The 18,562-nt window shown below is 46.1% G+C and overlaps 1 protein-coding gene and 1 long non-coding RNA gene across 3 annotated transcripts in view; one reads left to right on the top strand and one right to left on the bottom strand.

Annotated features, from left to right (window-relative positions):
* rreb1a (ras responsive element binding protein 1a) overlaps positions 1 to 18,562 on the top strand; it is a 53,899-nt gene that overhangs the window by 14,841 nt on the left and 20,496 nt on the right. Inside the window, exons 2-7 of one of the 2 annotated variants that reach the window (XM_036125558.1) lie at positions 9,811 to 9,919; positions 15,204 to 15,356; positions 15,387 to 15,534; positions 16,197 to 16,266; positions 16,857 to 16,946; positions 17,019 to 17,182. In XM_036125558.1, the coding sequence (XP_035981451.1) occupies positions 15,209 to 15,356; positions 15,387 to 15,534; positions 16,197 to 16,266; positions 16,857 to 16,946; positions 17,019 to 17,182 (620 nt within the window). In that variant the 5' untranslated portion in view covers positions 9,811 to 9,919; positions 15,204 to 15,208. The remainder of the gene's footprint in view (positions 1 to 9,810; positions 9,920 to 15,203; positions 15,357 to 15,386; positions 15,535 to 16,196; positions 16,267 to 16,856; positions 16,947 to 17,018; positions 17,183 to 18,562) is intronic. The other variant, XM_036125557.1, reaches the window with a different exon arrangement.
* LOC118556925 lies at positions 10,819 to 17,100 on the bottom strand. The gene is made up of 2 exons (XR_004927495.1): positions 17,000 to 17,100; positions 10,819 to 11,756 (listed from the first exon to the last, which is right to left on the bottom strand). It is a non-coding gene; the product is annotated as an uncharacterized LOC118556925 (long non-coding RNA).

The raw sequence follows: 18,562 nt of genomic DNA, 5'->3' as shown, positions 1-18,562 counted from the left end.
GAAATCTCCATGACAACAGCTGTGGTTATAAATTATGACATTAAATCTGTTTATTATAGACTCCGGATCTCACCTTTGACCCGTCGGTTCTGCCCAGCAGGTCCAGTTTTCTCTGAGCTGTGATTAATTGGTAGAAGCTCGTATTGTTTCTATAATGATCGTTGTGAGGGACCGGCCGCTGTAACACAGAAACATCTGGAGTTAAACGAGCTAGCTCGTTATGCTAGCACGGTCAGAGCAGCTAGGCTACGTCTCCGCTGATAGACGGTTCACCGTTCAGCCTTCCTGTTGTCCTCAGAGTGGCGCTCTCTCCTGCTCTCCCCTGCATGAAGGAGGCAGAAAACGTTCCTTCCCGTCCGTTTGGATCACGTTGGTCTTTTCTTCCTCTGACGTCATCTCAACGGGTCGTCTCTGCTGATATCTGTCAGTTATTTCCTCAGTAACCACATCCTCACTGAAGAGTGTTGTCGGTGGCTGTGTGTCAGAAACCGTACCTGATGAAGTAAAGCAGAACCGGACAGGTTGATGTTCAGAAGCCTATCAGCTTATCTGCCGGTTCTGTTCATCTGGGCCGGGCCGCCCGGCTCGGCTAACCCAAACGGGTTTCTGTCCCAGCCGCAGCGTTTGGGCTCAGACTGGTTTCAGGTATTCTGCTGGGTGATCCGTTAACCTCTGATCAGCACCGGTTCTAACCCTGATCCTGGCCCGTTTCCACTCGACCAACGCATGGAACCGGTTTCTCTCGCCTGAGGAACCAGTGGGCTTCCCTTAACGGAGGAGAATCGGCGCCGTTGAGTTTTGGTCGGCTGGCGCGTCGCCTGGAGGCCCGGCCGCGTGCCGAGGCACGCTGCAGCTCCTCTGGACTCATCCTGTATTTCAGGTGATGAAAGAGCTGATGTCTAATCACACAGAGGGAGGGGGGGGGGCACACCCAGGAGGGGGAGGGGGGGGCACACCCAGGAGTCTGCTGTTGCACAAACTCCCTGAAAACCTGCTGAAAATGAGCTTTTTAGGTCAGAGGTGTCGTCTAAACGGTGTTTAATTAGTATTAATTGTATTAATTAGACCCGGCAGATCTACTGCTGCGGCTCATCAGCATCCCTGGAGGAAACAGAACCGGAGGGAAAGAGCTGAAGTCGGGGGATCAGCGGTGAAGGTGGAGGAGAACGCAGCGCGGCGTTATGGATGTGGCCAGCTGTGCGCGGCTGTTGGGGGACAGGCGGGGTTTCCCTGCCGTGGAGCGCGCAGCAGCTGCTGGATGTGTGAGCGCTCCATGAATGCAGCGCTTGTTGAGCAGAGAGACAACTGCTGCAGGCGGAGGAGTGCTGGGCTGGTAGGGATGGACGGAGACGACGAAGACGAGGAGGAGGAGGAGGACGGTCCTTCAGCAACACGAGGATGAGCAGAGAGAGAGGGGACTTATGGGAGCGGCGTGGCGCCTTAGAACCAGAACAACGATTCGGGTCAGAGCGACGAAATCATTCAGACGTCCTGATGGTCTTCTTCTCAGAAACAAGACAAAGATGCTGGGAACCAAAGAACCGAGGCGGTGCAAATGGACCAAAAGCCCAGAACCAGGACCGGTGCCGGATGTCCTAGATGCTTCACTGCAACCTTTGACCTGGAAGTACATCTAAAAGGAAAAGGCAACGCGACGAACAAACTAAAAGGTTTAAGTCAATAAAAGGAGAATTAACTGGTCACTAAAGACGGTAAAAGAGCCATACAGCAACAGACCATTAATGTTCACCAGACTTAGGAAACATTAAAAACACCAAAGTTGGCCCACAGAAATAATAATAATGATAAAAATAATAATAAAATATCAAACGGACGTGAAATAGTGACTAAAGCGGTGAATGTTGAGCAGAAACTGTTTCCTGAAATGACTTGAGTTGAATAAAGTTAGGACCAAAGTGAGGTTTTAAAGGAGATTTAAAGTCTGAACCTGGAGCAGCACTGAACTCAGAGGTGGAGGCGGTCCAGAACACTTAGAGACCGGCTCCAGGTCTCAACATCTCCACCGTTCTCCCAGAACCTCAGGAGCGTTCTCCCTGCTCTGTGACTGGGAACCGGCTGGAACCGATGGAGGACGTGTGTCCTGGTCCCCCCCCCCCCAGCCAGGTTAGCATCTGCTAGCTTTGTGTGGATGAATAGGCGTCTCTGAGGGGAGGGCAGAGGTCTCTGGCTGTCTGCGGCACCTGTTGGTGTGTGTGTGAGACAGCTGCTCCCCCCCCAGGTCTGTAATTACAGAACAAACCTGGACAGAGGACTGGGAGCAGCACTGAAACCCGATCAGGACCCGGTTGGACTTGATTGGTCCTGCAGGGTCCAGTTTCTGTGTGTCGTCTCGTGACGCAAACGGAACCGGTCCGTCTGAGCGCGTTTGTGCCAGCGGCTGCTTCCGCCTCACAGCTCCTCCACGTTTCATTCTGCATGATGCAGCTTTACCGACACCGGCGGCGGCCCAGAAACACAGAACCAGAACCACAACATCTGTTTCTGCTGCTGCTTTAAGACGGAGGAGCAGAGGTTGGCCAGAACGTAGGTATGAAGGGAGCTCGTTTAATCACCTCGTTAAGAACAACAGATGCAAACGGGTCAGAATCTAACACACCTGAAAGGTGCTTTCTCTGCCCAGGTCCTTAACGAGATGCGCTGGCCCAAACTAAGTTTCCTCCTTACAAGGCAAACCATCCCAGGAACCGCGTTAAATTAAACTAATATCGACCGTGAAAGGAAACCAGCGCTGCTTCTACGTCGTCTGTCCACGACTTTTAGACTGTTAATTTACTCATTTATCCACCAAACCAGACATTACAGTAACCGTGTAGCTGCTAACTGAGAAGAAAACATCATTTCTGCTTAGTGATTTAGAAAATAACACCAGAGGAGGCAGAAATAAAGAGCTAATGGAACAGAAATGAGACGAACAGAGCTAGAGGCAGATTCTGGCTGGTATTATCATGGCTGCTGCTTGGACTGAACGGGTCCGACTCCCAGGAACCACAGTTTTCCTTTAGCGGTCCATCCAGAGGACCCAGTCATCAGCACCACGGCGGTTCCACCGATCTGGACGCCTCCTTTCCAGCCACGTCCCACCGTCCATCAGCTCTCCGAGGTCACAGCAGATCCCTCTGGTTCCTCCAGGAGGAACCGGGGAGGAGAACGTCCGGGTTTCCCACCTGGGCCTGAAACCTCCGATGTCTAAATGAGCAGACTGAAAACAAGCAGAGGCGTAGAAGCGACTCCCAGTCAGAGGGGTAGATGTGAAATGAGTAAACCTCGGTGTAAATTACACCGCAGAGACAAATAACTGATGACCTGAGATAAACCGCAGCCAGAGGGGTGACAGCGTCATAAAGTAGAGTAAATACTGCCAAAATGAACCGTAACCGTCATATCCAGCAGCTTTGCTGACTGTTGTGCTTAATTAGACACGTGTATTCGCGTTTCTTTGGTCTTTTTTCAAACTTTATAGAAGTTTTTCTGTTCCCCCCCGGCCAGCATCAGCTGCACGGCCCGTAGTCGCAGCTTTCAGCGCCGCTCTGATTCGTGGGAATTCCTCAGAAGCAGCTGATGGCAGCGTTTCAGTTTCTCTTCATCCTCCCGTCGGTCTGAGGGATCGGTTCTCAGCGCTGAGATACAGGAAGTAGAACCGCTGCGTCACGACGGGCCGCCTGCTCGGATGATGATTTCAGACCTGAAACCTGACCGGGCCTCGCTCGTTAAGCCAGAGTCAAACGGTTTCTGGGGTTTGATTGGGCCAGTTTCACCTGAGCAGAGCGTGAGGCGCTGACGCTCTGCTGATGCTCTGCTGATGCTCTGCAGGAACACGGCGACGCAGCCTGCCAGGGAGTGGAGGCGTCCGTGTCCTTCAGGCAGCATTCCTCCGGCCTATCAGCTGTCGGGTTGCATGACGGCAGCCGGCAGAGGGCCAATCAGGGCAGAGTTTAGTTTGCCAGGGATGAGCTCTGGAGCGGCTGGTCTGGTCTGACAGGATTCTGAAGACGCTTGCTTCTTTCTCGGGCTTTCCGTCTTCTTGTCTCACTTCCCTTTTCTCTCACCGTCAGCGAGTGCCCCGTCCACGCCCGCTGGATTCTCTCTCTCTCCTGGGGCCCGCTCCGTCCATGCCGGTTCTGGGTGGATTGTGAAACTCTTTGAAACGACCCACTTCCTGTAAAACGGGGTTTATCAAAGTGTCTGAGCTGCAGAAAGCGTCAGAGTGCAGAACTAGAACATGTGCAGAGCTGGCGTCTTCGTCGCATCCTCTTTCTGAACCACACTTCATCGTTAAGGTTGCATAAAAACCCTGAATTATATTTCTAACCATCAGTGTGTATGTTTTCACCTCTAAAGACTAATCCAGCAGTTAGTTTGTGGAAATGTCACCAGAGGTCATGTTGTTTTTGGCTTTGGGCTCAGAGTAATGCGTCGTATTAGTGCAGAACCTGCAGCTTCAACGCATGCGGTTCTCCTCCTGCTTCTCTAAACGTTTGCTGGTTCTCTCTCCTCTCCGGGCTCAGGTGTTTCTCCTCCTCTTCTCCTGACTCCCTCTGCACTTGTCCATGCCTGTCAACCAGAAACTGAGCAGCATTCTTCAGCACAGGCATTCCTCCTCTCTCTCGCCCGCCGGGTTATTTTTACCAGTCGGCCCGCTGGAAGCATCGCTCCTCTCTGCCCATCACACCTTTCATCCATTCCCAGTCAGCCCAGTTACACTGTAACGGCGTTCTAACCAGAACGCCCGTCTCTGCCGGCTAATGTTTCATGCCTCGTCACTTAGTAGTGAGTTGTGGTTTAAAGAAAACAGGCTGTTCCTGTTCCTTCTTCACTTTACCGAACACCCGAGCTTAACCCGACTTAACTCCCACTGATTCTGCTCCTGCAACATAAAAGCATCTTTTGAATTTTCTTTATGACGTTGCGTTAGTTGCTTTTACTCAACAAGGTAAAATTACAGAGAACTGTTAAAGCAACGAGTCTTTAATGAATTCAAAATCTGTTTCAAACAGAATGCTTCCAGAATTAAAAGAAAACTGCTTGAAATGTGATGCTAAGACTTAAAACATAAAACGTTTGGTTCATTTCTTGCCTTTAAACATTAAGAAAAGCACCATATGTCCAAAGTATTTCTGTGAGTTAAGATTATAGCTACTGTTAGCCTATAAGAAGGCAAACTTAGTTTTAATTTTTTTCCCTTTTCAGCAATATTAAAGCTTTCCACTAAAATAAATGCTTTAAATGCTAGCTTAACTAAACCCACTCCCAGAGGTTTATTATCCTAGCAAAGTCAATAAAAAATTAATCAGAAAATTAATAACAAGGAAAAATGTAATTAATGCACACATCTAAATGAGATGTAAACTAAAATCTAAAATGGTCTATATCGTGTTATCTAAGTTTTGTTCATTACAAGCTGTTTCTGAGCAGTTTAGAAGGAAAACAGATGCAAATGAGGAAGCTAAATCTGTTAAAAATTTATCTCAAGGTGGAAGAAATCTGTAAAAATACAGATTACATCACTAATATATATTTGATCTGAAATATTAATTATTTAATGCATGTTGTTAGTTTATTTAATTATTAAATAATTATTAGTTTAATTATTTAACAACTGATTTAAATTTTCTTTAAAGTCATGAACAAAACAATCATTAATATTAATAATAAAAAGTTATTGTCTAATTTATGTAAGATTCAAACCAGTCTTTGTATGAATTATGTTTTTTATCATCACATTTTTTGAGTATTTTTCCAGGGGAAAGAATCCATACTATCATGCTAATGCTAACATAAAACACATTGCTTCTTCTTTGTGTGCATATGTCTGTTTTGTTTCTCAATAAAATCAACTTCTGATTCCATTTAAACCTTTAGTTTTGATAAAAACTAAAGGTTTTTTTCTTTAAATGGAAGTAGCAGCATGAGATGTGGAGGCTAAAAAGCGTAGCTTAAAAATGCTAGCATGACTCAACGGAAATGTTCTAAATCAGATATCTGAAATAACAGATTTATTGTAGTTTATAGTGACATATAAATCTTAACAACATAAATCTTTATATATATTATCGATGTGAATGTTTTCAGATCTGATTATTAATAATTAACCTTTGTTGAATCGATTAGCCATTAACAATGCCTCTGTCTGTAGCAGAACAAAGCTAACGTCAGTTAGCGGCGCTAGCTCATTAGCCGCAGGCTTATCGGGACTTTGTGTGGCCGAGGGGGGAACGTGGTGATAAATCCTGGTTTAGGTGGGAGCCACAGCACCTCCCTGTATCAGCTTACACCTCCTTTATCTGCAACAATACGCAGCTCATTAACACTGACAACAGCTCCACCTCAGCACATGCATTACTTTGGCTCCATAGTGTCTGTTTTATTCTTTCAAACGCAGAATGTAAGCACGAGTGGAGCTATGATTTTATAGAGTTGTAAAGTTGCATGAACTTAATCAGAATAAAACATGCCTCTTGATTTAATGAGAACTTTATTTTGTAGATGAAAGCTGTAAATAAGTGTTTTTGTGTCAGCGCATACCTTTGCATGCATATCACAGGTTTATTTTATTTCTGGCTGCTCCTAATCTGAATCAGCGATGCAGTCGGAGACGTTTTCTTTCCTCCTCACCTCCATCCTCAGTTGCCTCCTCCTAATTAGCCTTACCAACCCTCTAAGCTCTTAATCTTTCTCTGTCTCCATCCCCCCTCTCTTCTTCTTCTTCATCATCATCATCCCTCCATCCATAAATACATCCCTGAGCTGTGCAGCCTGTTGCCTCCCTTTTATCCGCCCATCTTTGGGTCTTATCATGCGTTTCCGTTAAGTTTCCTTTGGCCTGCCTCTCCCTCGTTGCTTCACTTTGTCCTGCCTGACAGCAGCAGATTATCCTCTTTGTGCCGTTCAGCTAAGCCTCCGTTTGCGCCAGACACGGCCTTTGTTTGCTCTGCTTCAGCATCCTCTTCCTCCTCCTGGCTGGATGCTCTTATTTTGACTCCTGGGTTAAGTTCGCTCCTGTCCAGCTGTCATTATTGTATCAAACAGTCCACACAGACGCACGGGGTGTCCTTGTTATCTGACTTTGGCCTACATACTGCAGATAGCAGGTATCTCTTTGTTTCCCATCATGCAGTGGGCCTCAGCGGGTCTGCAGCGGGCTGCAGCTAGTGTTATCTGACAGCCGTGATTATATCAGCAGGCTGACCTCTGTACCTTCAGTAATAGGAGCTGCGTGTTCGGAGTTTAACTGTTGATGCCTCAGAGCTGCTGGAATTAGATTAGACACCAGAAGAAGAAGATCTCAAGTCACTGATGGTTTCTGTCCCTGATGACCAAACAGACTTTTAGTTTCATGCGTGTCACTTCCTGTCCTGCAAGTGGCAGCGCGTAATGTACGTGTTCTTCACCGTCCTGATTGTGATCACACAAAGTCCTCACAGTCATGTTTCTGTTTGAGGAAACGGCAAATGTTTACACGCTTTCCAAGATAATTCTGTTTTTCCCTTTCACGTTGTTTTGCTGTATGATTACATAAATATCACCCATCCATCTATTCATGCTATAAATAAAGTCATGTTACTTTCTGAAATCTTCTTCTTATAACAAACTTTTTTTTGGGGACAAACAGTACCCGTTTTCTCGCCTCCTCTGATCCAACATCCTTTCATCAGAAAGTTTCTTTGGGTAAAACGTCTTTCCTGGTGAAACGGATCATTGTCTGCAGAACTCTGTGTGATCCTGAAACGTGTGAATGGTGCTGGGTGTCTGGCTACAAATGGGTCGACGCTTTGATCCCTGAACTGGCCCAGAATTTACAGGAACCTTCAGTAAAACGTTAGAAAAATGGGAAAGCTCTGAGGTTTGATAGAGGTTCTGTTCACACAAGTTCTGGGTCATTTCGGAGCCGTAGGCGGTCCAGCCATAATGATAAAACCGCCCTTTGATCCCAGTCCAGCAGCCACCATCTCCTCTTTGCTGATGTTCCCTGAACATCTCCAGGTCTCCTACCCTTCCATTACCACCCCTTCAAAATCATAATAACGTGATAATCATCTCTATGGTCCCTGGTCATGAAGTGTTTTATTCAACAAAAGCAAGAGCTAGAAATTAAACATTCAGACGTTCCATCCCCATCCATCATCTATCCTCATCCATCCTCATCCATCCTTATCCATCCTTATTCATCCTCATCCATCCTCAACCATCCTCATCTATCATCCATCCTCATCCATCCTCATCTATCCTCATTCATCCTCATCCATCCTCCTCATCCATCTTTATCCATCCTCATCTATCCTCATCCATCCTCATCCATCCTCATCCATCCTCAACCATCCTCATCTATCATCCATCCTCATCCATCCTCATCTATCCTCATTCATCCTCATCCATCCTCATCCATCTTTATCCATCCTCATCTATCCTCATCCATCCTCATCCATCCTCATCTATCCTCATCCATCATTATCCATTCTCATCTATCCTCATTCATCCTCATCCATCATTATCCATTCTCATCTATCCTCATTCATCCTCATTCATCCTCATCCATCCTCATCCATCCTCATCCATCCTTATCCATTCTCATCTATCCTCATTCATCCTCATCTATCCTTATTCATCCTCATCCATCCTCATCTATCCTCATCCATCCTCATCTATCCTCATTCATCCTCATCCATCCTCATCTATCCTCATCCATCCTCATCTATCCTTATCTATCTTCATCCATCCTCATCTATCATCCATCATCATCTGTCCTCATTCATCCTCATCCATCATCATCTGTCCTCATCTATCCTCATTCATCCTCATCTATCCTCATCTATCCTCATCCATCCTCATCTATCCTCATCCATCGTCATCTATCCTCACCTATCCTCGTCTATCCTCATTCATCCTCATCTATCATCCATCCTCATCCATCATCTGTCCTCATCATCCTCATTCATCCTCATCCATCCTCGTCTATCCTCCAGCTCTGTACGTCTGCAGATGTTCTGTCTGTAGGTTGGAGAATAGGAAGCCTGAAGGGTCCATCTATGTTGCTTGTCCTGATTTGTGGTACTGGTTTAGATACATGAACAAACTGTTGGGTACTGGATCGGTACCGAACGTCTGTTTCATACCCGGACCACCAAAACCTCAAAGGAGACAAAATTAGCATCACCATTATCCCTCCGTCCAGATGATGAAATAGCTCCCTCCCCTTCCTGTTGCTGTTTTAATTTTTATATTTTAATAAAAAATACTATTCAGATTTCAGGTTTTCCACTTTTGACCTCATTAAAAGATTTTATAAATGTATATATTTTATAAAAAACTTTGTGACTAAACAATAAGTTAAATATTTTAACTCTTGAGTCCATCGGCGGTCCGGATATTAACGTGTAAACGTGTTTGTTTGTCTTTAAATGTGGTCTAGTTGTTTTTTTAAATTAATATGTTTGATCAATTGTCTTTTTGTGACGTCTGAACATGTTTCCTGTTGTAATATTTTACTCCCCTGTTTGTTGTGATATAACAACTTTTATAGTTTTGTTTTTTAATTTTTAGGGTCAGATTGATCCGTATAATGACTCTTTTTTTTAAATGTCGTTTTGTGTGTTGTATCTCAGTTTAGATAGTTTTTTCAGTTACTTTTTTTTAATGCATTTTTATTTTGTGACGTTTGTTGTCGAAGTGTTGCTGTTTACTTCCTGTCTGCTGATGTGGTTTCTCGTGTAAACGTCAGGTTTTGTGTAAAACTGTGCTGTAGATGTGTGGTGTCTCTGTCACTGACCGTGTCTTTGTGCTCTCCCCCCGCAGTGTGAGCGGTCCTCGCAGACACAAACACAACAAACCCCGCCCCCTTCTGCCCCGCCCCCTGAGACTCGAGCTAACGAGCGAGCGAGCGTTGATTAACGAGAAAGGACGGGTAAATATGCTCCTCCCTTTCATCACTGCTTCCTCCTCTCTGTCGCTGATCATTTCCATCCACCTGCAAATCCAAAGCCACACCTGCCGCCGCCACCGCCTTCCGGTCATGTGACCCCCTGTCAGCTTCTCGTTTCACTGAAACGATTTGTTGCTGAAACCGTTTCTGTTTTCTTATCACTGCAGCTTGAAGGGCTCTGTCTATTTCCTGGATGTCTGTGTTTCCTCATACTTAACATCCTTATCCAGGGGTTATCCAACCGCTAACAACCAACGTTTTAGCATCATCAAGCTCACTTAATGATCATTTATCATAAAGGTTGATTAAAAACTTTCAACTTATCCCAGCAGGTCAACTACGTCATATTAATAATAATGATAATATTAATACGTTTTATTTAAAGCAGCTTTCAGAACACTGAAGGACACTGTACAGAACACACGGCATAATTTCAATAAGAATAAAACAACAAACAATAAATGAAGTTGAGACTTTATTCCTTGTTGCACTTTGTAAAATAATACAATCCAGCAGTTTTTACATTTCATTTTATTTTTTTATCTTCTGCATCCGGCCTTCAGTTTATCATTTTAGCCACAAGTTAATTTAGTTTATTTATTATCTGCTAAGATCAAGCTGCTCAAAAGTCCAAAAAGTGGCGTTTTGCTGCATTTTGCATTTTGCACATAATATCAGGATTTAAAGCTGGACTTGTCTGGTTAAAATGCCAGAAGTTTAAACAAGTAAAATGGAGGACGGCAACCTTAAACTAAAATGGAGATAAAAGTTTTAAAATCACCCATTTTAAAGCTTAGTTGTGTTCTTGCAATCACATAGTCAACAATAAATAATGATGTATAAATGTAATAAATTGAATAAAACAAGCACAAACACAGGTGGAAAGTTAGTGAATAAATATTTTATTTTTTGCTGGAATAAGATTTAATTGTAAGCCGTTGTGCATTAATATTTATTACTTTAATTTTAGTTGTTTGAATAAATGAATTTAACTTTGAAAAGTTAACAATTTCAGAATTTTGACTTCAGCAGTAGTGTTCACTTGCTAATAGACGTTTTACTTATATTTACTGAGACACCTGTCCAGTAAATTCCTTTACATTAATTCTAGTTAATCAACCCTGCACCATTTTTAAATTGCATTTTGGGGGCCGCACATCATTCTTCCAAGGGCCACAAATGGCCCGCGGGCCACACATTGGACGCCCTTTAGTCTAAATAAAGGTAAGATGCTCACAGAGAGATGGTTTCTGGGAGCAGAGGAAGCTGGCTCCTGATTGGCTGGGAGCCGGCGGAGCGTTCCCCCTCTAAGAGGAGCTCTGTGATTGGCCGAGCTGCCTCCCTCCCCCTCCCTGGCTGCGGTATGCCGTACAGTGGAGCCAGCGCACGGCTGATGCTATCTCTACACTTTATCACGGCGGTTCTAAACTCCACTTTGCTCCACCGCAAACACAGCAGTCAATGTGTAACCGAGCTGGGGGGAGGCTGAGAGACCAAGATTACGCAAGACGGGGGGTGGGGGGGTGAAAAGATGGTTTCATAGAGGGAAAAGGATGGAGACAGGAGAGGTGGAGAGCTGTTATCTGTGTGAGTGCAGAGCCCCGTAGGAGCAGGATGGGTCTGTTTGGTTTCATAAGAGACTGTTAACAAGTTTGGGCAAAGTCCTGCAGGGAGACAGCGGTGGAGGATGGGTGATGGCAGCTGAGTGTTAGACGGAGGCCTCGGAGGGAGGGGGGTCATCGAGAAGGTCCATCAATCTCTCTCGCACATGAGGGAAGCAGCGAAGCGCTCTCTTGTGACTCCTGTGAGTGTCAGCTTCCTGTTGTGGTTGAGTTTCAGAAACAGAAAGAGAGAAAAAGAGACATTCTTTCAGTTTCTGCTGCTGGATTAAAAAAAAAAAAACACCAGCGTGGCTTCCACCGCTGATTTTAAACTGCTTTTCACAACGCAGCCGCTGGTAATGTGCTAATTTTAGCTCGAAGGGCCTTTAAAACCCCGTCAGTTATTTAAACCGGCAGCCTAAGGTTATCACCCTGAAGTTAATGTGCCAAATAGAAGCTGCTTTTATTGGACTTTTCTATCGCAATAATAACCTGTTGCTATGCTGCTGTTCAATACTACAGTCAGTTACAATTTGAATATGCTGTTTTACCAATATGTCAGAGTTTAACACTGTGAAACATAGTTTAAGTGAGAGAAATTCCACAAAGTTAGCTTGTTGTTTTGGAGCAGTTTTCCTGTTTTAAACCTAGTATAAATTCATTGCGGTGTTTTTTTCTGTAAAATATCATTAACATGATTATTGCACCAATAAAGGAACAAATCATGTATTATAATGAACTTATTTTCTAAATTTAATGCCATGTGGTATAGCTAATTATTTGTGGCTAAGCTAATTTGCATAGTAGTCCTGTTTTCTTGTTTATTTCTTGAGTTTTAACAGCCTAAATAATGCTTCATTGTTTTATTTGCTATGTAAATTAAATATTCTGATAAACAGATTATAACCTGGGACTAAATTTGACCCAAACTAGCCTAGCTTAAATTCATCAGCTAGTTAGCCAACTAGCTAATTAGCTTAGAAGGAAGTTTTAACTTTAAGCTTTAGCAATACCCATCAGTTAGCTTCAGGTGCTAGCCCTATATTTCTATTACTAAATTTAATGTCAAGTTTTTGTTTTATTAGTTATAAATGATTAACAAATCTACCCTGTACTGGACAGTAGCATTCTATTATGGTTAAAACTTTAGCAGTTTAACTCTAATTTAACATGAGAAGCAGAAACGGCTAACATTGTTCCTGTTAGCTAAACTGAGACACTAGTTTTCATATTTATAAGTAATTTGTTAGTGAAACACAGATCGCTGACGCATAAAGATGTTTCTCACAGGACAAAATGTTCCAGGGGAAAATATTAAACTTGTTGATTTTATGTGAGTTTGCTGCTAAACGTCCAAAGGTCGGCGTTGGTAGTGAGATCCGGAGCAGGAACACTAAATGCCCTGAGCTGGAGTTCAGATCCAGAAAGTTGTGTTTCATTAATCCTGGTAGCAGGAATGAACCGTAGTGCTGGAATACGGTGCGTTTCTACCTGCTTTCTGCTGGCGATCTGAAACAAAGTGATAGATGAGGACAGGGAGACAGTTAGGCTGAGGTAATAAATAGCCAACATATGGTGACTGGATCCTGTCCTCCCCCACTCCTCTATCTGCCTCACCATACATCCCTGCGTCGCTCTCCTCACATCCCCTCTGCCAAACCGTGTCAACCGACACCAGACACCCACCTCGCTCCAGCAGAACCACACCGTGGGGGGGGGGGTTAAAATAAAAGATGGGCGCAGCGTGAATTTATTGGGCTGTGAGTGAATGTCACGCGGCTCGGCGGGCCTTCACACCCGCCGCTGTTATTCCCGGTCGACTCGTAGAAACGACCTCATCCAAACCAAGGAGCCGCGGTGGGGGGGGGATTTATGGGCTCTAGGTGGCAGGAAAGTCGTCCTCCTCCCCCTCCTCAGCTCCATCCATCCCTCCATCTCTCCACCGTCTGTCAGCGAGTTACATCGTCACACAGGTGCCTCACAGCCGGAGGCAGGAAGTTTTCCAGATGCTTTGCCTGGATTCAGCAAACTGATAGATAACTACGGCCCTGTAGACGTTTAACCGCTTTATTCAGCCTCTGCTGTCCAGATTTAACCTTCTGACAGATATTCCTTCTGCTGAAAACTTAAGTTGAAGTTAGAGTTTAAATTCAGTTGGAGCTGAAGATGTGCAGCGAGGAGAAAACTTTACCAACCATTGACCCTCTTCCACACATCAGCAGTGATGGGATCATTACAGAACGTGTAATATTATTAAGAACAACCAAACAAAACCGGTGTTAAACGAGATAAACCTCAGTGGTTCTGAAGGAGTTAACGGTCAGATCGGACCGCCCATTCTGCCACTTTCCCTAAAATGAGTCCGACGGACACAGACCGCTCCTTCTGCCCGCCGCCGCGCTCCCTCTGACCTTTTTCCAGCTTTTGCAGGGATGTGCAGGAATGTTGGAGCGTCAGCGCTCTGTGTGTCGCTGTAGTGCCGTGTAGTTGTAGTAAAGTGTGTAGTTGTGTAGTAGTGTGTGTGTGTCGCGGTGTGAGATGATGGCTGGGAACAGATGCAGCAACATCAGCTCTCCCTCTCAGAGCTGCAGAATAACTTCCTCTGTTTCTGCTCAGGAATCATCGGTTTGGATCTGAGCTCCTTCTGGACCTCCGGTTCGGTCGGGCTCAGATCAGAACCCGGCCCAAACACAGTTTAAATCAGTTTATTCAGATTTTACGCCCAACAGCAAACTGAGAGTTTCTCAGAACTAAAGCGGTTAATAGATAAAATAGTTTAATTATAACAATCTGCAGCACAGAGAGGCGGCGAGGGAAATATCTCCATCTGATGAAGTTTCTGTTCTACGCCTCAGCAGCTCCACGTTAATATCATTTAATATAATTTAATATCATTAAATATCATTTAATATCATTTAATATCACTAAAGGACAAATCAGAGTTAATGTCGTATTTTAGACATCCTTAATCGTCCTGGTTTGTCTCCAAAAGTGTCCTCTGCGTCTGACCCACTCAGGGAGCAAGGCAGCATTCTGTCAGGGACCCAGAAGGCTAGTCTGTGGGATTTGAACCAACAACCTTGCAGCCTGTCGTCCCTCCTGCAGGCGTCACTGTGGGACCGTCAGAAAAAACAACCAGGTTCTTTAGATTTTAAGACAACAGAACCTGACGGCTCTGGTTCTGTTGGTTCTGGTTCTGTTTGTCGTGTGTTCTGGTTCTGGTTCTGCTGTAGAGCGGGGTGCGTGACCCGTGTTTCATCCTTTAAACAACATAACAGCAGAATTCCTCTGCAGCAGGTTCTACATCCATGATGCACAGAGAACGGGTCAAAGAGCAGAACCAGGCCAGAACCGGGTCTGGAAATGCCTCCACTCACGCTGGTTCTGGTTCTGGTGGAGGTTTCCCTCCCTGTTAAAGGGGAGCTTTCCTCTGACAGAACCTGCAGGTCCAGAGACGGTGCTCCTGGTTCTGATGGAGGGATGGATCCATCTGGTGGCGTTTGGTTCTGCCTGCAGCGCAGCGGCCAATCACAGCGTCCCATCGGCCTCAGGTCATGTGACCGTAGGTCCGGTCGGAGCGGAGCCAGAGGCCTCCAGGCGGTTCTGGTTCCGGACCGGCTGATATCTGCAGGTTCTGACGGGCCGTGTGTTTGTTCTCATTCCAGCGGTGATGGAGAACCCTGCAGAGGAGCCGCAGGAGGAGGGAGGAGCCGAGGTCCGCGTGGCGGACGGGGAGCTGAAGGAGGAGCCGACAGGTAGGAGCAGCGCCTCCATCAACGGAGCCAAGGAGGCAGACGGAGGAGAACCGGCCCAGAACAGAGGAGGAGGAGGAGGAGGAGGAGGAGGAGGAGGAGGAGGAGGAGGAGACCTGTCCTCCATCAACGCCATGATGTCAGCAGTGATGTCAGCAGCCGGGACGATAAACGGAGGAGGAGGAGGAGAGGAAGGAGGGAGCGGGGTGACTTCAGCCAACTCCTCAGCTGGACCTTCTCCCAGGTGACTCCTCATGTTAGAAATGAAATCAGAATTAAACCAGAACCTCCAGGCAGGAGTTGTTGGTTCAACGCCTGCAGCTCCTCCTGCTGTCAGAGTTTAAATCTGTTTAACCGCCTCTGCTGGTTTTATCGTCTTTATGATGGAAAATCATTTACAATAGTTATATAACAGAAATACACTTATTACATTTTAGTTATTTTAAACTAAGATTTTTATCTAAGTGGATTCTATAATTTATTTTAGTTATTTTAAACTAAGATCATTTATTGTAGTTAATGTTATAATTTTAATTTAATTGACTTGGGGTCACAGACAGAAATCAGCGATGCCTTTAAAACTATCCTAGATTAAATCTGTTTTGCTCAAAATGTGCATAAACCGACGCACTCTTGGCTCCATACTTTAGACCTTGTGCTGCCTTTTTTCTCTAGTTAAACTAAACTCTCCTCCTAACGAACCGTTGAATTTTTCTCACTCGCGGCACCGTTTGGACCCGCTCTGGTCTCTGAAGCCCGGGGGGGGGGGGGCTACAGGTGTAAGGTAATGCCTTGCTCAGCGGGCGATTGAACCTGCAGCGCTCTAACCGGCTGACGGAGGGAGTCCAGGTGTGCTCCAGGTGCAGCTCCTGTGTAACGCCGCTCCTTCTTCCTGTCTGTCCGCAGCCCCTCGCCCAGCAAGTCCCTGACGGCCGCCATGAGGGCCCCGCCGAGCCGCAACGCCCGCCGCCACCAGGTAGGACCATGATGCACTGGGGCATTCCTGCTGCTGCGGGGCTTCCTGCGGCTCCAGCAGGAAACGGGAAGTTCTGCCTGTCTGAGCCGAGGATGTGTGCAGACATTGTTTTGCTCAGCGTTTCCTCCTCAGAGGCTGGAACGCTGCTGAGTGGGGTTCTGGCCCGGTTCTGGTTCAGATCTGCTCCCTGATGGTGTTCCATGACCCAGCAGGTCCGCTCTGGCCCAGATTCTCCTCCAGCATGCTCAGCTTAGATGGGACGGTGGTTCTGACCCGGTGAAATACTCAGAACCTTCTACAAGGCTTTCCCCTGGCAGTGTCTCCCACTGCTGGAGCACTTCCTGTTTTCTGTCCAATCAGAGCGCAGAGTGCAGATGGACACGCCCCCACTCATCCACTGCCTCTAGCATTCCCTCCTGGATGGTTCTGTTGAAACTGGACCTGTAGGTTCTGGCTTCAGGGAGCTCCAGACATGTAGACATGTACCGTCAGAAGGTTCTGGTGTGTTCTGGTTCTGGTACCGCCCGGCAGCGGGTCCGGCCTCCTGACGGCACCAGCCTGACCTTCCTTCCTCTCCCGCCTGTCTGCAGGACGCCAAAGACGACAGCTCGGCCTTCATCTGCCCGCTGTGCGACAAGAACTGCCAGACGCAGCACCAGCTGACCATGCACATCCGCCAGGTAAGCCCCGCCCCCTCACACCTGTGACACGCCGCGGCCGACCCGGCGCTCACCTGCGCTGTCGCCCCGCAGCACAACGCCGACGCCGGCGCCACGGACCACTCCTGCAGCATCTGCGGGAAGTGCCTGAGCTCGGCCTCGTCGCTGGACCGCCACATGCTGGTGCACAGCGGGGAGAGACCCTACAAGTGCAACGTCTGCGGACAGACCTTCACCACCAACGGCAACATGCACAGGTGCTGCAGCACACACAGCCAATCAGAGCGCAGCGCACACATGACCAATCACAGCGCAGCACACACACGCCCAATCAGAGCGCAGCGCACACACGGCCAATCACAGCGCACACACGCCCAATCAGAGCGCACACATGACCAGTCAGAGCGCAGCGCACACATGACCAATCACAGTGCAGCGCACACACGCCCAATCACAGCACAGCACGGTTTAACATTCAGCAGAGAAAACTATAAGAATGTGGGCTGGACAATATGGAAACAGCCATTTAACAAGAATATGGATCGATATAGACAATTATCAGCAAATTAAAAACATTTATTTTAACAACTTATAATTATCAGCAAATTAAAAACATTTATTTTAACAACTTATAATTATCAACAGATTAAACATTTATTTTAATAACTTATAATTATCAACAAATTAAAAACATTTATTTTAATAACTTATAATTATCAACAAATTAAAAACATTTATTTTAATAACTTATAATTATCAACAAATTAAAAGCATTTATTTTAATAACTTATAATTATCAGCAAATTAAAATCATTTATTTTAATAACTTGTTTTAGATACAGACACAAACTCTAAATTCAAACTCAACCCTTTATTCAGTCAACTTTTTAACAAAACTAAAAAATTAAAAAAAAAGAAAACAGAACGTGTGAACTCTGAACTCTGTGAAGGGGGTGGAGCTTCCTGGGTCTGCGTTGTGATTGGTTGGGAGGATGTGATGATGTAATATTAACCTACATGATAGAATGCATAAGGAAGGACAACTGTTATTCTGTTTTACTTTTTTCTATCATCCATTTATTGTTGTTGAATCAATAATCAGCGTCCAGCAGGAATCCGTCTGTTCTGTCCCAGCAGATCTGCTCGTTTCGGTCCAAACGGACCAGAAGGGGTGTGAATACTTTAGCAAGGTGGTGTGTTTAGTTTCCACCCACTGACTCAGAGCGGTGTGGTCCTGCTGGGGCGGGGGGGGGGGGGGGGGGCAGGAAGTGGGGGGAGGTTCAGATCCAGTGGGCCCGTCTGACAGCCAGCAGAACTCCACCCATCTTTATCAGCGAGGTCCAGACTGCGGCGCTGATCAACGGCGCTGCAGCAGGAGCTCTGCTGGAAGGCGGTTCTGGAGCCGGTCCTGGTCCGGACTCAGAGACGAACGTTTGGACCTCTGTGTGCCGGTCCGAGGAGCCGTGGGCTGGAAGGAATGTCTGCAGGCCGGCCGACACAGACGGCCCATTTATGCCCTGGTTCTGCTGCTTCCCGGGTCGCTGGTTCTGACCCAGAACCGTCTGATCTGCAGCTCTCTCCCTCACAGACACGGAGAAGCTGTGGACGGGTTCTCAGGCGGTTCTGCTGCTGCTTTA

The sequence above is a fragment of the Fundulus heteroclitus genome, chromosome 21 (assembly GCF_011125445.2).
Source record: "Fundulus heteroclitus isolate FHET01 chromosome 21, MU-UCD_Fhet_4.1, whole genome shotgun sequence".
In the NCBI taxonomy this organism is placed as follows: domain Eukaryota; kingdom Metazoa; phylum Chordata; class Actinopteri; order Cyprinodontiformes; family Fundulidae; genus Fundulus; species Fundulus heteroclitus.
The sequence above is the reverse complement of the archived record's forward strand: the minus strand, read 5'-3'. Positions and strand labels throughout refer to the sequence as shown.